This window comes from Lygodium microphyllum, chromosome 5 (genome assembly GCF_053477565.2).
Source record: "Lygodium microphyllum isolate KBCC chromosome 5, Lygodium_microphyllum_v1.1.10, whole genome shotgun sequence".
NCBI lineage: Eukaryota > Viridiplantae > Streptophyta > Polypodiopsida > Schizaeales > Lygodiaceae > Lygodium > Lygodium microphyllum.
Window position 1 is genome coordinate 127,109,041 of NC_141139.1, and position 14,939 is coordinate 127,123,979.

The 14,939-nt window shown below is 36.4% G+C and overlaps 1 protein-coding gene and 1 pseudogene across 2 annotated transcripts; one reads left to right on the top strand and one right to left on the bottom strand.

Moving 5' to 3' along the window:
- Positions 1-1,534: 1,534 nt before the first annotated feature.
- On the bottom strand, positions 1,535-12,737 carry LOC148036380 (uncharacterized). Of its 2 annotated transcripts, none has more exons than XM_087679139.1 (4): positions 11,461-12,737; positions 11,158-11,340; positions 10,886-11,073; positions 1,535-1,829 (listed from the first exon to the last, which is right to left on the bottom strand). In XM_087679139.1, exons 1-4 carry the CDS (start codon positions 12,575-12,577, stop codon positions 1,743-1,745), a joined length of 1,575 nt encoding a protein of 524 aa, XP_087535265.1. In that variant the 5' UTR covers positions 12,578-12,737; the 3' UTR covers positions 1,535-1,742. The 2 variants fall into 2 exon arrangements, with proteins under 2 accessions (XP_087535265.1, XP_087535266.1); XM_087679140.1 differs by having other exon boundaries at positions 1,535-1,834.
- Positions 7,739-8,320, top strand: LOC148036381 (uncharacterized; annotated as a pseudogene).
- Positions 12,738-14,939: the final 2,202 nt, after the last annotated feature.

The following is a 14,939-nucleotide window of genomic DNA, read 5'->3' on the forward strand; positions in this document are numbered from 1 at the left end:
TTTAGACGCACTAGTAGATGCAGTAATAAACGTGTCGACATTTTAAAACACAATTCAAATATTGCGTCTACAAGCACATCTATGGAGCCTTTTTGTTGTAGTGCCTGTTTATAAAGTTTACAAATCTTTAAAAAATTATTTTCACTTTTTCTTTGTATAATTTATCAATCAAGTTTCTTTGTATGTTTGTTTCAAATGAAGGGTCCAAATGGTACCTTGTAAAGGAGAATAGCATCTTAGATTACAAAATTTTACATGTTACATTTACAAAAGGGGTCATTTCATTATCGTATAACATGTAAGTAAGGAGTAAATTTTAATAAGTTAAGGGTATCCTTTAATGTCCTCTAAATGTATGGGATACGCACAATTTCTTACAAATGTGGCCTTGAATCAATGCTCATGTTAGTGTTTTATAGTTATTTGCTAGACCTATATTTACTAACGTATGTATTGTATAGTCACATTGTTGCTTAAGCACTATCTCACTTCTCTTGGTGTCTTGTTATTTGATGAAAGGGTCCATTGAACCCAAGAATGTGCAAACAATCTGACATAATCAGAGTTGATTCATCATCCATGTGCTGCATCATGCACTTCATTTTCTATAAATAAAAGTTTGAAAATACCTTAGCATAGTGCCAATTTCTAGTTTTTATTTGTCAAGATATACATGAATATGAATGTTAAAGAAGCTATATTTCCCTTATTATTGATACCGTGGCATATTTTGACAAAACTGTTACACTAATTTTCCCAACCTATCATAACAATGGATTTTGAGCTTGAGGATTGGCAAATTGCTAAGTCGAAATCATCTCAAGAAAAACCTTGGAATCTCTTTTGTGTAATAGTGGCACATATATGCTATTAAACATGATTTTGAAATTCTTGTCTCTCTAAGGTCACATATTGTTGATTTAGAATTCATATTTAATATCCAAGATTATTTGCATTATATCATTGAAGACAATGATTAGGAAATATTTGGTCTAGCAATGCTTATGGAGTGCTTATAGGTTAACTTTTGCATTTATATTGGGAAATTCTTAAAACAAACAAGGTATCACTTAGAAGAAGAACATATATACAAGTATTCTTGTTATATGATTGAAGTAGAATCCACTTGTGAAGAGGAAGAATTGTACATGCTACTTTGAAGTGGAGTGAAAGCCTAAAGATAAGGAAGTATACAAATGTCTCCTTGTGGACATTTAGAAATCTATCTTTTGTACATCTCTATATAAAAATGAGAGTACTTTTGAAGTGGAGGAATTCTAAGAGTCTACTTTTGAAGCAAAGTCTACTTTTGAAGATGGAAAACTAGATAGATGTCTACTTATGATATTTTGGAATTTATGTTCTATACATTTTCTTGCGGGAGAGAAGGGCTCATTCATAGACATATGATTCTATTAGATGGACTCAACAAAATAGATTCCTAAAATCCTCTTTTTAGAACTTTTGTACATATATAAGAAACTCAACTTAATGGAGATATTCATAATAAAAGGTTGCATTTTACTCATGGAAATTCAACAAATAATGGCTTTTTAAATTAAGCCTTGGATGCACATGATAATAAAGGTTTAAATATAGTGAACCCTCTTGGTAAATTGTGACATAAGCATGAGAACTTATGCAAATCCTAGGGCTCAAGTACCTTCTATTCTTGAAATCATAGTAATGATTTCAACCAAACTTCATCATAAAAGGGCTTATTACTTTACGAAGTTATGGGCTCAATAATAAGCACCTACGTTTAGCATGTGGACCAAGGGTATGTGGAATGCTCCCTCTTTGTAGAGTGTTTTCTTTTTGCCTTTATGCTGGGCTGCCAAAAATAGAGCCTAATGTTAGACATATAATTTATCAAGCATATATTTAGAGCCTAAGTTTACTCATAAAATTAAATATACAACTTAGATAAACTTTGTTTTCTACACTTCTTCTAGGATTGTTTGAAAATATAGACTAAGTTTATTCAAACTTAAAAGAACACAGCATGAATACTAGGTTTTATTTTTGAAAGAATTCCTTGAAGTAACTGGATTACTATGGTTTTTAATAGTAGGTCTAAAGAAGAACTTCAAAAACTACTTAAAGTAAGGTGGATTACTATGGTTTTGAAAGTAAGTTGAAAAGTAGGATTTTCTATGAGAACTTAGGAAACTCTTTTGAAGTAAGGTATATTCTTATGGTTTCAAGGTAATGTTTGTGTACATTGCCATAGTGTCACTTATGTTGAATTAAAGTTATTAGTTGGCATGGTTAGTGTTGCCAGCCAGCCATGCTACTACTTTTTGCGCAATGGGCATCATTGTTAATGGAGCGAGCACATTTTGGTGAGAGCAAAGGGAATCAACCTTGCATCCCTTTACTCACCAAAACATTTACTCAATGGCATGCTAGACATGCTCAAAGGTATGTGAATGAAAAGTTGTAATATTTAAATTTTACAAAACACATTTCCAATAAGTGATATTGTATCATTAAATGGCTCACAAAGATGGACCCTAATCATATAAAATTGAATGTGTAGTAAAACACTATAGCCTTAAGTAGGCTCCTATGGAGCATCAAGAAAGTCTAAAAGTAAAGACATGATATAACAAAACGTTTTTATTATAGAAGCTCTTACATGACTTTTTTAGAGTAGATACATGACCTATCCTCCCACACAACTTTATCTCCATGTAGTCACACTAATGATTAGGCTTTAAAAGAGGCATCCAAAAGGATACTTTGAGCACACAAACCAACATGTTAAAATATGTGAGTCCAATTATGTATGCATTTCAATGTTTAGAAGGTGATCTTTATAGTAAGGAATTATGAAGTTGGTTGTGCCTCAAGAGCTTTTATTATTCAAAATTACATAATTGATTCTATAAGAATATTTTTTAATTAACAAAAAAGATCTATGTTCCAAGGATTCGAAATGAGATATTAAGGATAAATGTATGTATGACACACAAACAACAATGTGAAAAACCAAAAAATCACAAGACTCGATCAATCCCACTTTTACTTGAATTACAAAGTAATGATTTTGATGTGAGCAATACAATTTATTACTTTTTCATGGTTATTGACCCTATTAAAACATTAGATGTTACTCAAATATGTTCTCCACTAACCCTAAAATACATTAGACATGCCTACATGCTAGAAATATATTGTCAACATATGAACCTTAACAAAATATGCGTACATTTCATGTAAAATTTCTTAGATAAAGGAAATCTTCAAAGTATATATTCTTACTTATTAGGGCACGATCCACTCATATTGTGTAAAATAAACCCAACATACATAGCTCATATTAAGCTATATTCTATTGGTTTCTATAAATGTTCATTCATGGATGTTTCTCAACAATTATGGTTACACATGGTAGATTGAATTAGAATCTAAGATTTCTCAAAAGTAAAGTTAAATATGTTTAATGTCAATTTAATACCCAAAACAAATCACATCATCATTTACACTTAACCTGCATAATGTATATTAAGTATGCAATCAATTTATCAATATTCACGAGTCACCATCCTCAAATAGAGTTTTTAATTTTATAGTTAAGAATCTGTGTGTGTGTGTGTGTGAAAGTGATACTCATGTCAATTGTAAGCCACTCCACATAATCTTGTGAATGCAAGAGTAACCCAACATTATGAATCCATGAGCTAATGCATGATGTTTCATGTATACTCCTTGTGAGTAATATTACAAAACTAAAACTTGTAATAGAAAGGAAGAAGTCTTTAGGGGATTTGAATCCCATATGCATCCAAAGGATGTGTTGACCAAGGAGACTACTTGCAAAGTAGTTAACAAAGTATCAACTATTGCTCATGCCTTGCAGTTTGCCTCTTGAGTCTTAACTCTATTTTTCTATTAAAGTATCACATCAAGGAGAAACTAAATTAAAAGTTATGCTCAAATATGAAGGTACACTATATCTTGTGGGTTGGGTGATGATGATAGATGAACCAACAAAGTAAAGTCAAAAGCAAGATATAATTGCTATGGATAGAGAGCTATGGAGCTATTGCTGTGTCCAGGGTCTTTTGATGTAAAGAAGGCATAGATCCTTAGAAGGAATTGCTACCAAAATATCACACCAGTCTGTTGGATAGAAAGTAAGGAATAAACATCTAGGAAATTTCCTAGGTTGTTGAAGGAGGAAGGGCCAAAAATTGGGCAATGAATGTAGTGGAAGCCTCAACATGGTACTCAAAGAAATCATGCATTACATAACAATAAGATAAAGGAAGATTGTCAAAGAGAAGGGTCAAAACACATGATATGATATGATGCTTTGCGTAGGCATTATTGATACACGTATGGGTTGATGTTATTAGATACATCCTCTTTAGAATTGTTCTTGTGGTAATGGCCATGAGGATAATGTTAATCACAAGCATGGTGCTACTATAGAATAGCATCTTGATCAAAGAAACATGGTGCACATGTTTTTAAATTTTCGGCTAAACATGTATAACCACAATCCTACTTGCCTCTACCTTCTTGATCACTTCTTCTTTCTTATTGTTAGCAAAATCACTAGCCTTGCTCTTGACTTCAAACTCCAGCTGATTGAATAGGTTTCATTCAAAATAGTAAGTTTTTTTTGAGCCAGATTTGGAGATCTCATGCAAAAAGAGGGGCTCCCAAATTTGTATGGTGCGTGATCCCAATTTTCAAGTAGCAAATAACACTACAAATAATAAGGAGTGATCCTACCAATCCTCACCTATAAGGAGATGGAGAGATGTGAAGAAAGGGTTGGAAGAAGGAATTCTCAATGGCAAGATGGAGTTTACTTTGGGAGAGGTACTTGGAATTGTTAAACGTGAGTTTCATGAGAAGATCATTGATATCATCAAGAGGAAGTGACAAATTTTGGGAGATCCTACCAATCCTCACCTATAAGGAGATGGAGAGACCTTAAAGTCCTAAGGGATACAGGGTATACACGAGGTACATGGGCCAGTACATACACATGAAGATGAAGATGCAAGAAGAATGATAGATTGTAATCAATTTTTGAGATAGATAAAGCAAGTTTGATTTGAGTATGATGAGGAATCTAAAGTCTTTCATAGAATCCATTACTCAAGAAATCATTGGGCTAGAGCTATGAAAGAGACTCTAGTTAAGATTAGTGAAACCTTTTTCTCAACCTCTACCTTCTAATAGTAGAGAGAAAATGAATCAAGCCTCTCAACAACCAAACCTACAAGATCCACAAAGAATTGTGCATACATTTGCACCAAAGACTTAAAATAATTGAAGATTGGATGCGCGGGATTTCTTACACTAGAGGAGAAAAAGAACTTCTAGGAGGTGCTATGAAATATGGTAAGGACTTTACTTTTCAACTACATGAAATTGGATGTGTGGATCCTAATGTTGTTGCTCTAATGGTTGTTTTCACTCTGCTTCATGTGCCTTGGAATTGCTATGAAATATGGTAAGGGCTTTTCTTATCAACTACATGAAATTGGATGTGTGGATCCTAATTTTGTTGCTCGAATGGTTATTTTCACTATGCTTCATGTGCCTTGAAACTTAGACCTATTCATGTTCCTAAGGTGCACTTACTTAGGTTGATTGAGTTGTTGAATGAAAAGATCATGATGGGTATTTTGAAGCCTTCTTATATGCACCATATTCAAACAAGTGTTTCATTGTGCCAAAGAAGAATGGAGCTTTGAGGTTTATTTAGGATATGCAACCAATGAACAAAGTGACTATCAGGAATATTGGCACGAGTTCAATTATGGAAGACTAATTTGCAAAAACTTTTGCAGGAAGGGTGATTTATTCTATGGAAGATCTCTACTTTAGATATGATAATTTCAATTGGATGTGGATAGCAGGTATGTAACAACTATGAGGGTACCTTTGGGTTTAGTAAGGATGTGTACCTTACCTCAAGGAGTAACCAACTTAGTTGCACATATGATGAATGGGATGAACAACATCCTTCATGACTTCATACCACAGGTTACTATGCCTTTTATTGATAATGTCCCTATAAAATAGCACAAAGAAGGGGTCAAGGATGAGACACTAGATTCAAGGGGGGGGTCACAAGTTGTTTCAAGTCATGTTTCTAATTGTGAGAAGATCTTATCTAGGATAGAAGAGGTAAGTATTACTCTTTCTAGGGCAAAGCCAATTTTTGGAGTCAAGGAACTATTGATTGTGGGACATATGTGTGGGCCTTATGGTTGAATGCCTTCTCTAAGTTGAAGCCATTCAAACGATGAAGGAGACTTGTACTTCCATAACTAAGGTGAGATGATCCTTGGGTGCATGTATTTTCTATCTTATTTGGATTCCACACTTTGCACATGTAGTAGATACACTCTATCAATTATTGAGAAAAGGTCAAAAGTTTCATTGGATGAATCACATACAAAGCCAATGAGGAAATTGAAACTTGTTTTGTTATTTACACCTACATTAAGGAAAGTAATTTATGAGTATGGAAGGCCTATCATTGTTATAGTGGATACTAGTACAATGGGAACTGGGTGGGGTATTGGACAAGATGATGAAGAGGGAAATAGATATGTTGTGCCATTTGGAGCCACCAAAGTCTTAAGTCCTCGATAACAAAATTATCCACAGGCTAAGAGGGAGTTATGGGGAATGGTCATTGCATTGAAGTCTGATAAAGAATACTTTATTGGTGCATCAATGGCTATCGAGAAAAATTCTCTACCTTTGCTTGGGATCATCAATAGTTGCTCAACTCTAGATATTGGTATATTGTGATGGATTGCTTACATCAAGTCCTTGAATCTAGAGTTTCGCCATATTATAGGTAAAGATAATGCAATTGTAGATTTGTTATTGAGAGCCAAGTATGAGGATGAAGAAGACATGGTTGTTGAGGGAGATGATGTCGATATACATTTCTACTTCTCTTCTTATGTTCAACGAGATCATTGTTGTTGTGAATCTTCTCTTGAATCATTTTTAGAGGACACATGTTATTGTGAGTGATTTCTTATTGGCTACTACTTGTGCACTTTGACTAAGCAGAAAGGATGGACTAATTAGGAGTTCAAGAGAATTTGAAGAAAATCATACAAGCATTTCTTGAACAATGGCCATCTATGGAGGCATCGAAAGCAAAGAAATAGGACTCCATAGAGCATAATATGTGATAAGGAGACTCAACAACAAATTATCAAAGAGTTACATAAGAGTCTATGGACTGGTCATCAAGGTGTTTGGACCACTTTTATAAAGATCAAAGAAAGATATTAGTGGAATGGGTGTGTATAATGATGTATTGTAGTTTGTAGAGACCTATGCTACTTGGCTAAAGTATTTTAATGTGCAATATCGTGATGGTCTACATCCTACCTATCCGTTAGCCATGCATTAAAAATGGGTAGTTAACTTTGTGGCAATGCCTATGGGACTTGCCAGGGAAGATCTAACAAATCAAGTGGAAGGTCGGGCATAAAGAACAAAGGCTATGAGTGTGTTGTGTAAATTTCTTTTGGAAGATGTTATTTGCTACAATGATCGTGTTGAAAAGATAGCTACAGATCGAGGAGGAGTGGATGCATACAACCCTAAAGGAAATGGCAAAAGTGAACGGGGATACCTGCCTATCATCAAAGCTTTAGCCAAGGCATGCAGAGGTAAGATTTGAGAGTGGCCCAAGCTACTTTTGTATGCTTTATGGAATGATTGCATTACAAATAGTACAATGACTAGATATATGCCTACTAAGTTGATGTATGGCCAAAAGCTTGTTATAGCTATTGAGGATATTATTACTAATTAGAGGGCGCTACCTTGGGAGAATGATATGAACAGGGAGGACCTTCATACTTTGCGGGCTCAAGAGCTAGAAAGGATGCATAAAGATATTGAGATTGCAACCATGAGTTTAAAGGATGCCAAGTTGAAGAATAAAGATAGGCTTAACAAGAAACACATGCTTTGTCATCCAAAACCCATTGAGAAACTAGATTGGGTGCTAGTCTATGACAATAGTCTTGACACTCAATACAGTACACTCAAAAAGATTTCTAAGGGATGGTTTGGTTCTTATATTGTAAAGCATGTACATAATAACATGATATATTCTTTGTGTGAGTTGGATGTTATAGATTTGAAGATTCCTATTGCAGAAAAGAGGATCAAGAATTATAAGCAACAAAATGTAAGTGAACCAATTGAGGAACATGTGTAGGATGAAGAAAAAATTTATGTTGACTTGGATGATCAAGAGGACGATCAAGATGTAGGGATGGAAGATGAATATATTGATCAAGATGAAGATTAACTATGTGGCATATACCAAAGGATGTGCAAGTTCAAAGGGAGTGGATGGCGTGCTACTATGCAGACATAGTGTAAAAAACCCTCAAGTGCATCATCATTCAACTTTCTTATTAATCTAGAGAGTTAATGTTATATTGGTCACTAGTGTTAGAGTCCATAGTATGGATGGTTTGAAATTATAGGAGTCTTTGACAAATTTAGCCGATTTTTTATCTTTTTTATATTATTTTTTATTAATATCCTAAAAAGGCATAGAAAAACTCTAGAATAGAATATCATGCAAAAAAGTAGGTTGCTTTTAAGACAATTTTGGAGATCTCATGCAAAGAGAAAGGCTCCTGAATTCGCGATGTCGTGTTGCTACGCATCCAAGGTGTGGAATCCACCAAAAAGTTTGTGTGTGTGACATTAGTGTTTCGTGTATACTTAGTCGTTGTGTTTGCATTTTGTTCTGCGTGTGACTTGCGTGTTTGTGTGTGTATGAACCCTAGCTTTCCCGTAAGTGTGTTTCTAGTTTATCGTCTCAAACCCGTGTGTGTGTTGGGACTTTGTTCCATTGTAAATAATATTATCTGTGTGTGTAAATAATAATGACGAGGAGTTTCAACTTGCATTATTCAAAACTAACAAGAAGGAAAGAAGGTGCAGAGTTTTTGGGGACAGTAATTTCCATTATCGTCCCTTCAAAACTCCTCCTTATCTATGTGTGCTGGGGCTTTGTTCCATTGTAAATAAGGAGGATTTTCAACTTGCATTATTCAAAACTAACGAGGAAAGAAGGCGCAGAGTTTTTGGGGATAGTAATTTCCATTGTCGTCTCTTGGATGAGAAAAATAGGGGATCTACATCGATATTCACTTATTCATTACTCATAAAAATCAGAGCTTTGAACAAAGGGGAATACTCTTGAGTTTGAAGCAGTGTCTTAAACCTTAAAGACTCTTGGAAAACTCTGCAAAGCGAGTTCAAAGAGGATACTCTTGTTGGAAGATACTAGTAGTTGGATTAGCCGATTATCTTGCCTTGATCATTTATTGGAGTTGAAGACATTCTCTTGAAGATTGGGTGACATATTTGAAGCTCTTGTATTCTGATATAGATCTTGATGTGGTTTTCTTGAGAGGATTGACTCTCTTGATTGATCATTATATTTGTAATCCGTCTTGCCACTTGTACTTGAACCAAAATTGTAATACACTTAAACCTTGTCATCAAAGTCTCGTCTTGTAACTGTCTCAATCTGACCTTCCGTCTTGGAATTTCTCAAGGACCTTTGTGGTCACAACTTTGTTTTCGAAAACCCTTCGACAGCAAGATGCGTGATCGTAGTTTTCAGACAGCAAGCAACACTTTAGACAATGAGAAGAGAGAAGAAGCAATTTGGGAGAATCCTCGCTTAAGAATCTCTCTAGCATCATATACATCTATCCATCCATTACTACTCTTATTCACTCCCACAACCAGAGACCCGGTGTCTTGCCGAATCTTGACACTATGCTCCTATGTTAGGGCTCTTGTAGAGAACACGAGATATAGTTATCCATATCAAGAGGAGGCGATGGAGAGGAGGCTAGACGCATCCAATATCATCGGCCAACAAGCTAGCAAGCCAAGAACGAGTGAGAGAAACGACAACATGTCAAAGACTTGGCAAGCAAAGCATGGGGAGTGGCAATGAATCATCACAATGTTAGAGGTAGTGGTAGGGGAGGAAGGAAGATGTAGCAATGGCAACAACTGTTGATGGAGAAAATGAATCATCACGAGGTTAGAGGTGGTGGTGGTGGAGAAAGGAAGTTGCAATACTGGCAACAACATTGTTAGAACGTACACCAGGTCATGGCGACAAGTAGTGCAATAGAGGATGAACCACAGAACCAATATGTAGTTAGAGGAGGTGAATAAACATGAGATGGAGTAGGGGATATGTAGGGTTGGCCATTCAATGCAACATACCTTTGTTGGAGAGAGAGAGAGAGAGAGAGAGAGAGAGAGAGAGAGCAGGTTTGGAGACATTATCCAGGTGGTACATACGATTAGTATTAGTGTAGTGAAATCCTTCAATTATATATTATATAGATATATAGATATAGATATAGAATATAAATGTAGACATGTAAATTCTTGAATGGATAGATAAGTAAAAAGGTATACATCATATACTAGCTTCCTTTGATGTTTGACATTTCTTAGAGTTTCTTTGATTGTATTAGTAAACCTTTTCAAAGGATGGTGTTGACAAATAATTTACAGCTCAAAATTTCCAAGAACAAACTTTAGTGCTGATTGTCAATAGAATATACATTGTGATCCGGCCTTATTATTGGTAAGACTATATAGGTGGAAGCCTATGTTTGATGCATTAAGAACATTATGGAAATGAATGTATGATCCTTTGTCATTGGTAATCATACACTAAAGTTAGCGTATCTTTGATCCCCCTAAAAACATAACAAAAAACGACTACACTTTACCAGGCACATTGAAATTGTCATTGGTAACTGTACACTAAAGTTAGCCTATCTTTGATCCCCTAAAAACATAACCAAAAACGACTACACTTTACCAGGCATGAAATTGTCTTCTTGGCTGGTCTAGGGAGGGACTTGGGCTGTCCACCTTCAACCAGCAGTCTTGTGGAGTGGATTCTTCTTGATGATAAGGGCTGTTCCATTTCCAGTATTTGTCTGATCAGCAACTGTCCATTGCTTCTCGCACAACGATCGCTATCAAGTGTACCGTTGCAATTATAAGCTGCATCATCATCCTTCTCATTATGAATAATAAGTTCACCATATGTGGTGGGATACGTCTGAGTAGCATCAATAGCATATTTACCCTTCCCATGATTACGTTCATCACTCCTGTGATGCTGATTATCGACAACAGCATCGTTACCCGTCTCAGCATGGTCAATATCGTTCTCGCCATCATCATTCATTCCACCCGCTGCATCATATTCAACATCATCAATATCATCCTTCTCGGCGGCCAGTTCATCATCATTGATCATTCCACCAGCTGCATGACAATCTCAGCTTAGTATACCTAGAGGATAATACTCAATTCATTCCGTGCCAGTTGACCGAAATAAGAGCTTGATTGAGCTTATAAAAAATTCCGCTTCACATTGGATTTCACCTGCAACGTCGGGTGAAGACTCACGGGTTGGAGAATAATTGGTAGATTGAACGTGGAAGTAAAAGAAATCTTGTTTATGTGCAGCCGGTGAAGACTTATTGAATACTGGGGAGTCCATGGATTGGTCGGTGAACGGACAGAAACCGGCGTCCTGATCTGCGCCAGCTGGTGAAGGGCCATTGATTGGCGAATTGGCCGATTCATCGGTAAAGGAAATGGTAAGAGCATTATCCAGGCGGCTTCTAGCTGGCGAGGAATCATCGGCGCAGGTGTAGTTGATATCAACTCTATTGGAGGTCTTGATGACGGTCTCATCTTCCGGCCAGTAACTCTTACCATTGATAGGTGACCTACTTGGACTGAGATAAGCTCCATCATCACGCACAAACTGATCACTTTCGGTGCTCTTCAAGAGCATGCGCCAGTATGTTGAGCCTGAGACGAACGAATCTGCACGAGGAGAGTCGGGGATCACATGCGAGCAGCTGGTGTGGTAGTGCAGGCGTCTGATGCGCCGGGAGAGAAGCTTCCTGAATCTGGAAGCAAGGCCATGCTTGTGTACGCTGGCTCTGGCAGCTGCGTCACATATTGCATGTAGATCATAGCCGTCAGGGCATTGGTAATAATGGGCGGGCGCAGAGGCAATGGATGCAGAGCGGAGAGCGGAGGTGATGGACGTTGGATACGCAGGCGGGCCAATGGAGGACGAATATGCGTGCGGAGCGAGTAAAGATGCAGAGGAGTGATGGCGGTGGTGATTGCGGCTGCAGCAGCCGCTGCTGACGGAGATTGCAGGAGGTGGGTTGAGGGGACGGCCGGGGCATATAGGACCTTGATCATGATGATGATCGACGACGTAGTCCTGTTTAGGGATGCCTGGAGAGGACTCCCAGGTGAAGGGCACAAACCCTAGAACTGATGCAGGAGGGCCAGTACTGCCAGCCGCTCCGTGCAACACGAAGTAGCGGAGCGACTCAGAAAACAGCAGCCTCCTCGAGCTGCTGTTGTCTCTGGCCAGCAGGCGCAGGAAGAAAGGATGCCTCTGATCAGGCACCAGCTGCAACTCATCGCCCTCGTGATCATACATCTGCTCACCAGCAATATTCATATTACTCATTCTATTATTATCATTATCGCCTGCACGATCATATACAGCCACTATGCATGATGATCATGAGAGGGTTATGCATCATACGGCAGGCCTTAGGTCTGTTCACCTTCTTTCTCCTGCATATTGTTGCTGCTGTTGCTTCCTCTCAGAACTATGCGCTAACTTATCTGCACAGTCCATAGCGCCTCTCTCCCAATCTGTACTTATAATCCTGCACGCAGAAGGATCAAAATAATCCAAAACAGCTATTTCGTATTATATTGTAAGGCAATGTTGTTGTCATACAACGAACGTCGATAATTGACAGTAGTCCTTTATTTATAATTGCTTGCATCTCTACATTTGTTGTCACTTTCCAATTCTTTAGACAAACAGATATTCTGTTATGCCTAAGCACAGGGTTTGAACTCACACTCAAATCACTACACCCGAACTATGCCAATCATGAGTAGTATGAGGAACTATACCAATCAGTAGTATGAGGCTTACATCGATTAAGTGTATTATTACAATTAATCAATAGATCGTCAAAAACATTACTAGTACAATTCTATAAGTTAAGCCTACTCACAAAAACTATATACGTAGCCACCATAGTGATTTTTGTGTATTACAATCAATACTCACATGGGCCCTAGCTGAAGTTTTAGTAGCAATTTCTAATATTACCCCCATTTTTAATCCTTGTTTTTTTCATTTTATGAGGCTCTTACCTCTACATATGTAATCTTTGTAGTTAAAAAATCGACGAAAACACATTATATTTTACATGCCAATTAGAATGTCCTTAAGATCGTTGTCTTCCAAATCAACACGATTTTTATATTGTTCCAATAGTCTTGTTCTTGCTTAAGTGGATTAGTCCTAGAAAGAAGAGTAGTCTTGTACAAGAGCAATGCCAAGTCAACATTAAGGTTATGATGCAACATTCTAAACACAAACTATTAAGTATCATATTTATTTTAGAGACATGTTTCCCAAGGAGATGAACTTTAATCCAGATGGTGATCCACTAGATTGTATCTCCATGTGCTTCTAGGTTAAGAACATTATTGTTGACTAGTCTCACAATAGTACCATCATGGGAGAAAGAGATTTTATTTATTCATTGAAGTGCAAAAGGCAAGAAAATGCCACTTCAGAATCTCTCATTTTTAAAGTAGGAAGTATTTGCAACATGCTAGCTGAAAGACCCATTCTACAAGTATTAAATTTTTTCCTAAGCTAACTTGCAATATAAAATGAAGAGGACCACACTTTGAAGCATCATAGATGTCTTTTGAGTATGCATAGTGTTTTTGTTTGTTGGACATTGGGTTCTCGTAATTCAAAGGTTTGTTGTGTACCATGTCAACCAATGGGAAATCACTAAAATTACTTTTACAAAGAAGACATAATATAAAGCACTTGTCACAAATCACTTGGTAAAATATTTGATGTATGTAGTTGATAACAAACAATTAATGTGCAATTCGAGTGATTTTCTTTTAAGTAAGAGTTTGGATTTCTACAAATACAAGCTAAGGTACTACATGAAAATGTTTTAGTTCCTTCTATTTGTGAATTTATAACTCCTCATGGATATTGAAAATTACTTATATAAACTTAAACATGTATGCTTTTTTTGCATGCAAACTACATGCATTCAAAAATCTTGTATTGTATTGAAAACACATGCATAGAAAGAAATGTGCATAAAGGCTATGTATGTGATTACATAAACATAATTAGCCAAGTTAGCACAAAATTTTTATCAAATTCAAAAGAAATTTCTTCCACCAAAGTTTTATGTTTGATATTAGTAACTATGAGGAACCAACATAATAGATTTTTGTAAATGCTAAATAATGGGGTCATCACTTCTCTCTATGATGGAGAATTTTAGGCCTTAACATCTTGTTAGAGCCTATGATTGTCTAAATCATCTAGGTTTCTAAGAGGGCATTGCTATAACATTATCTCTACTAAACTGCAACCAATAGAATAGATTTTTGTAATCAGTAAATAATAGGGTCATCACTTCTCTCTACGATGGAGGAATTCAGGCCTTAACATCTTGTTAAAAGCTATGATAGTCTTATTCACCTATTTTTCTAAGAGGGCATTGCTACAACATTATCTTGACTAGTGGATTATTTCATATTTAGTTGCAATGCCTTCTGTTATTCTTACAAACCATGCTTCTAAAAGTGATTCATGTGATTTCCAATTGTTAATAGTAGTTTGTGCTAGAAGTGGATGTAGCAATGGAAGAATAAATAGAAGTTATAATAAAGTGTTGAATACAAGGACATAATAGAAAAACACATAAGCACACTACAAATAAGAGAATTTAGAAGAATGCTTGGGAAATGGAATTCATATACCA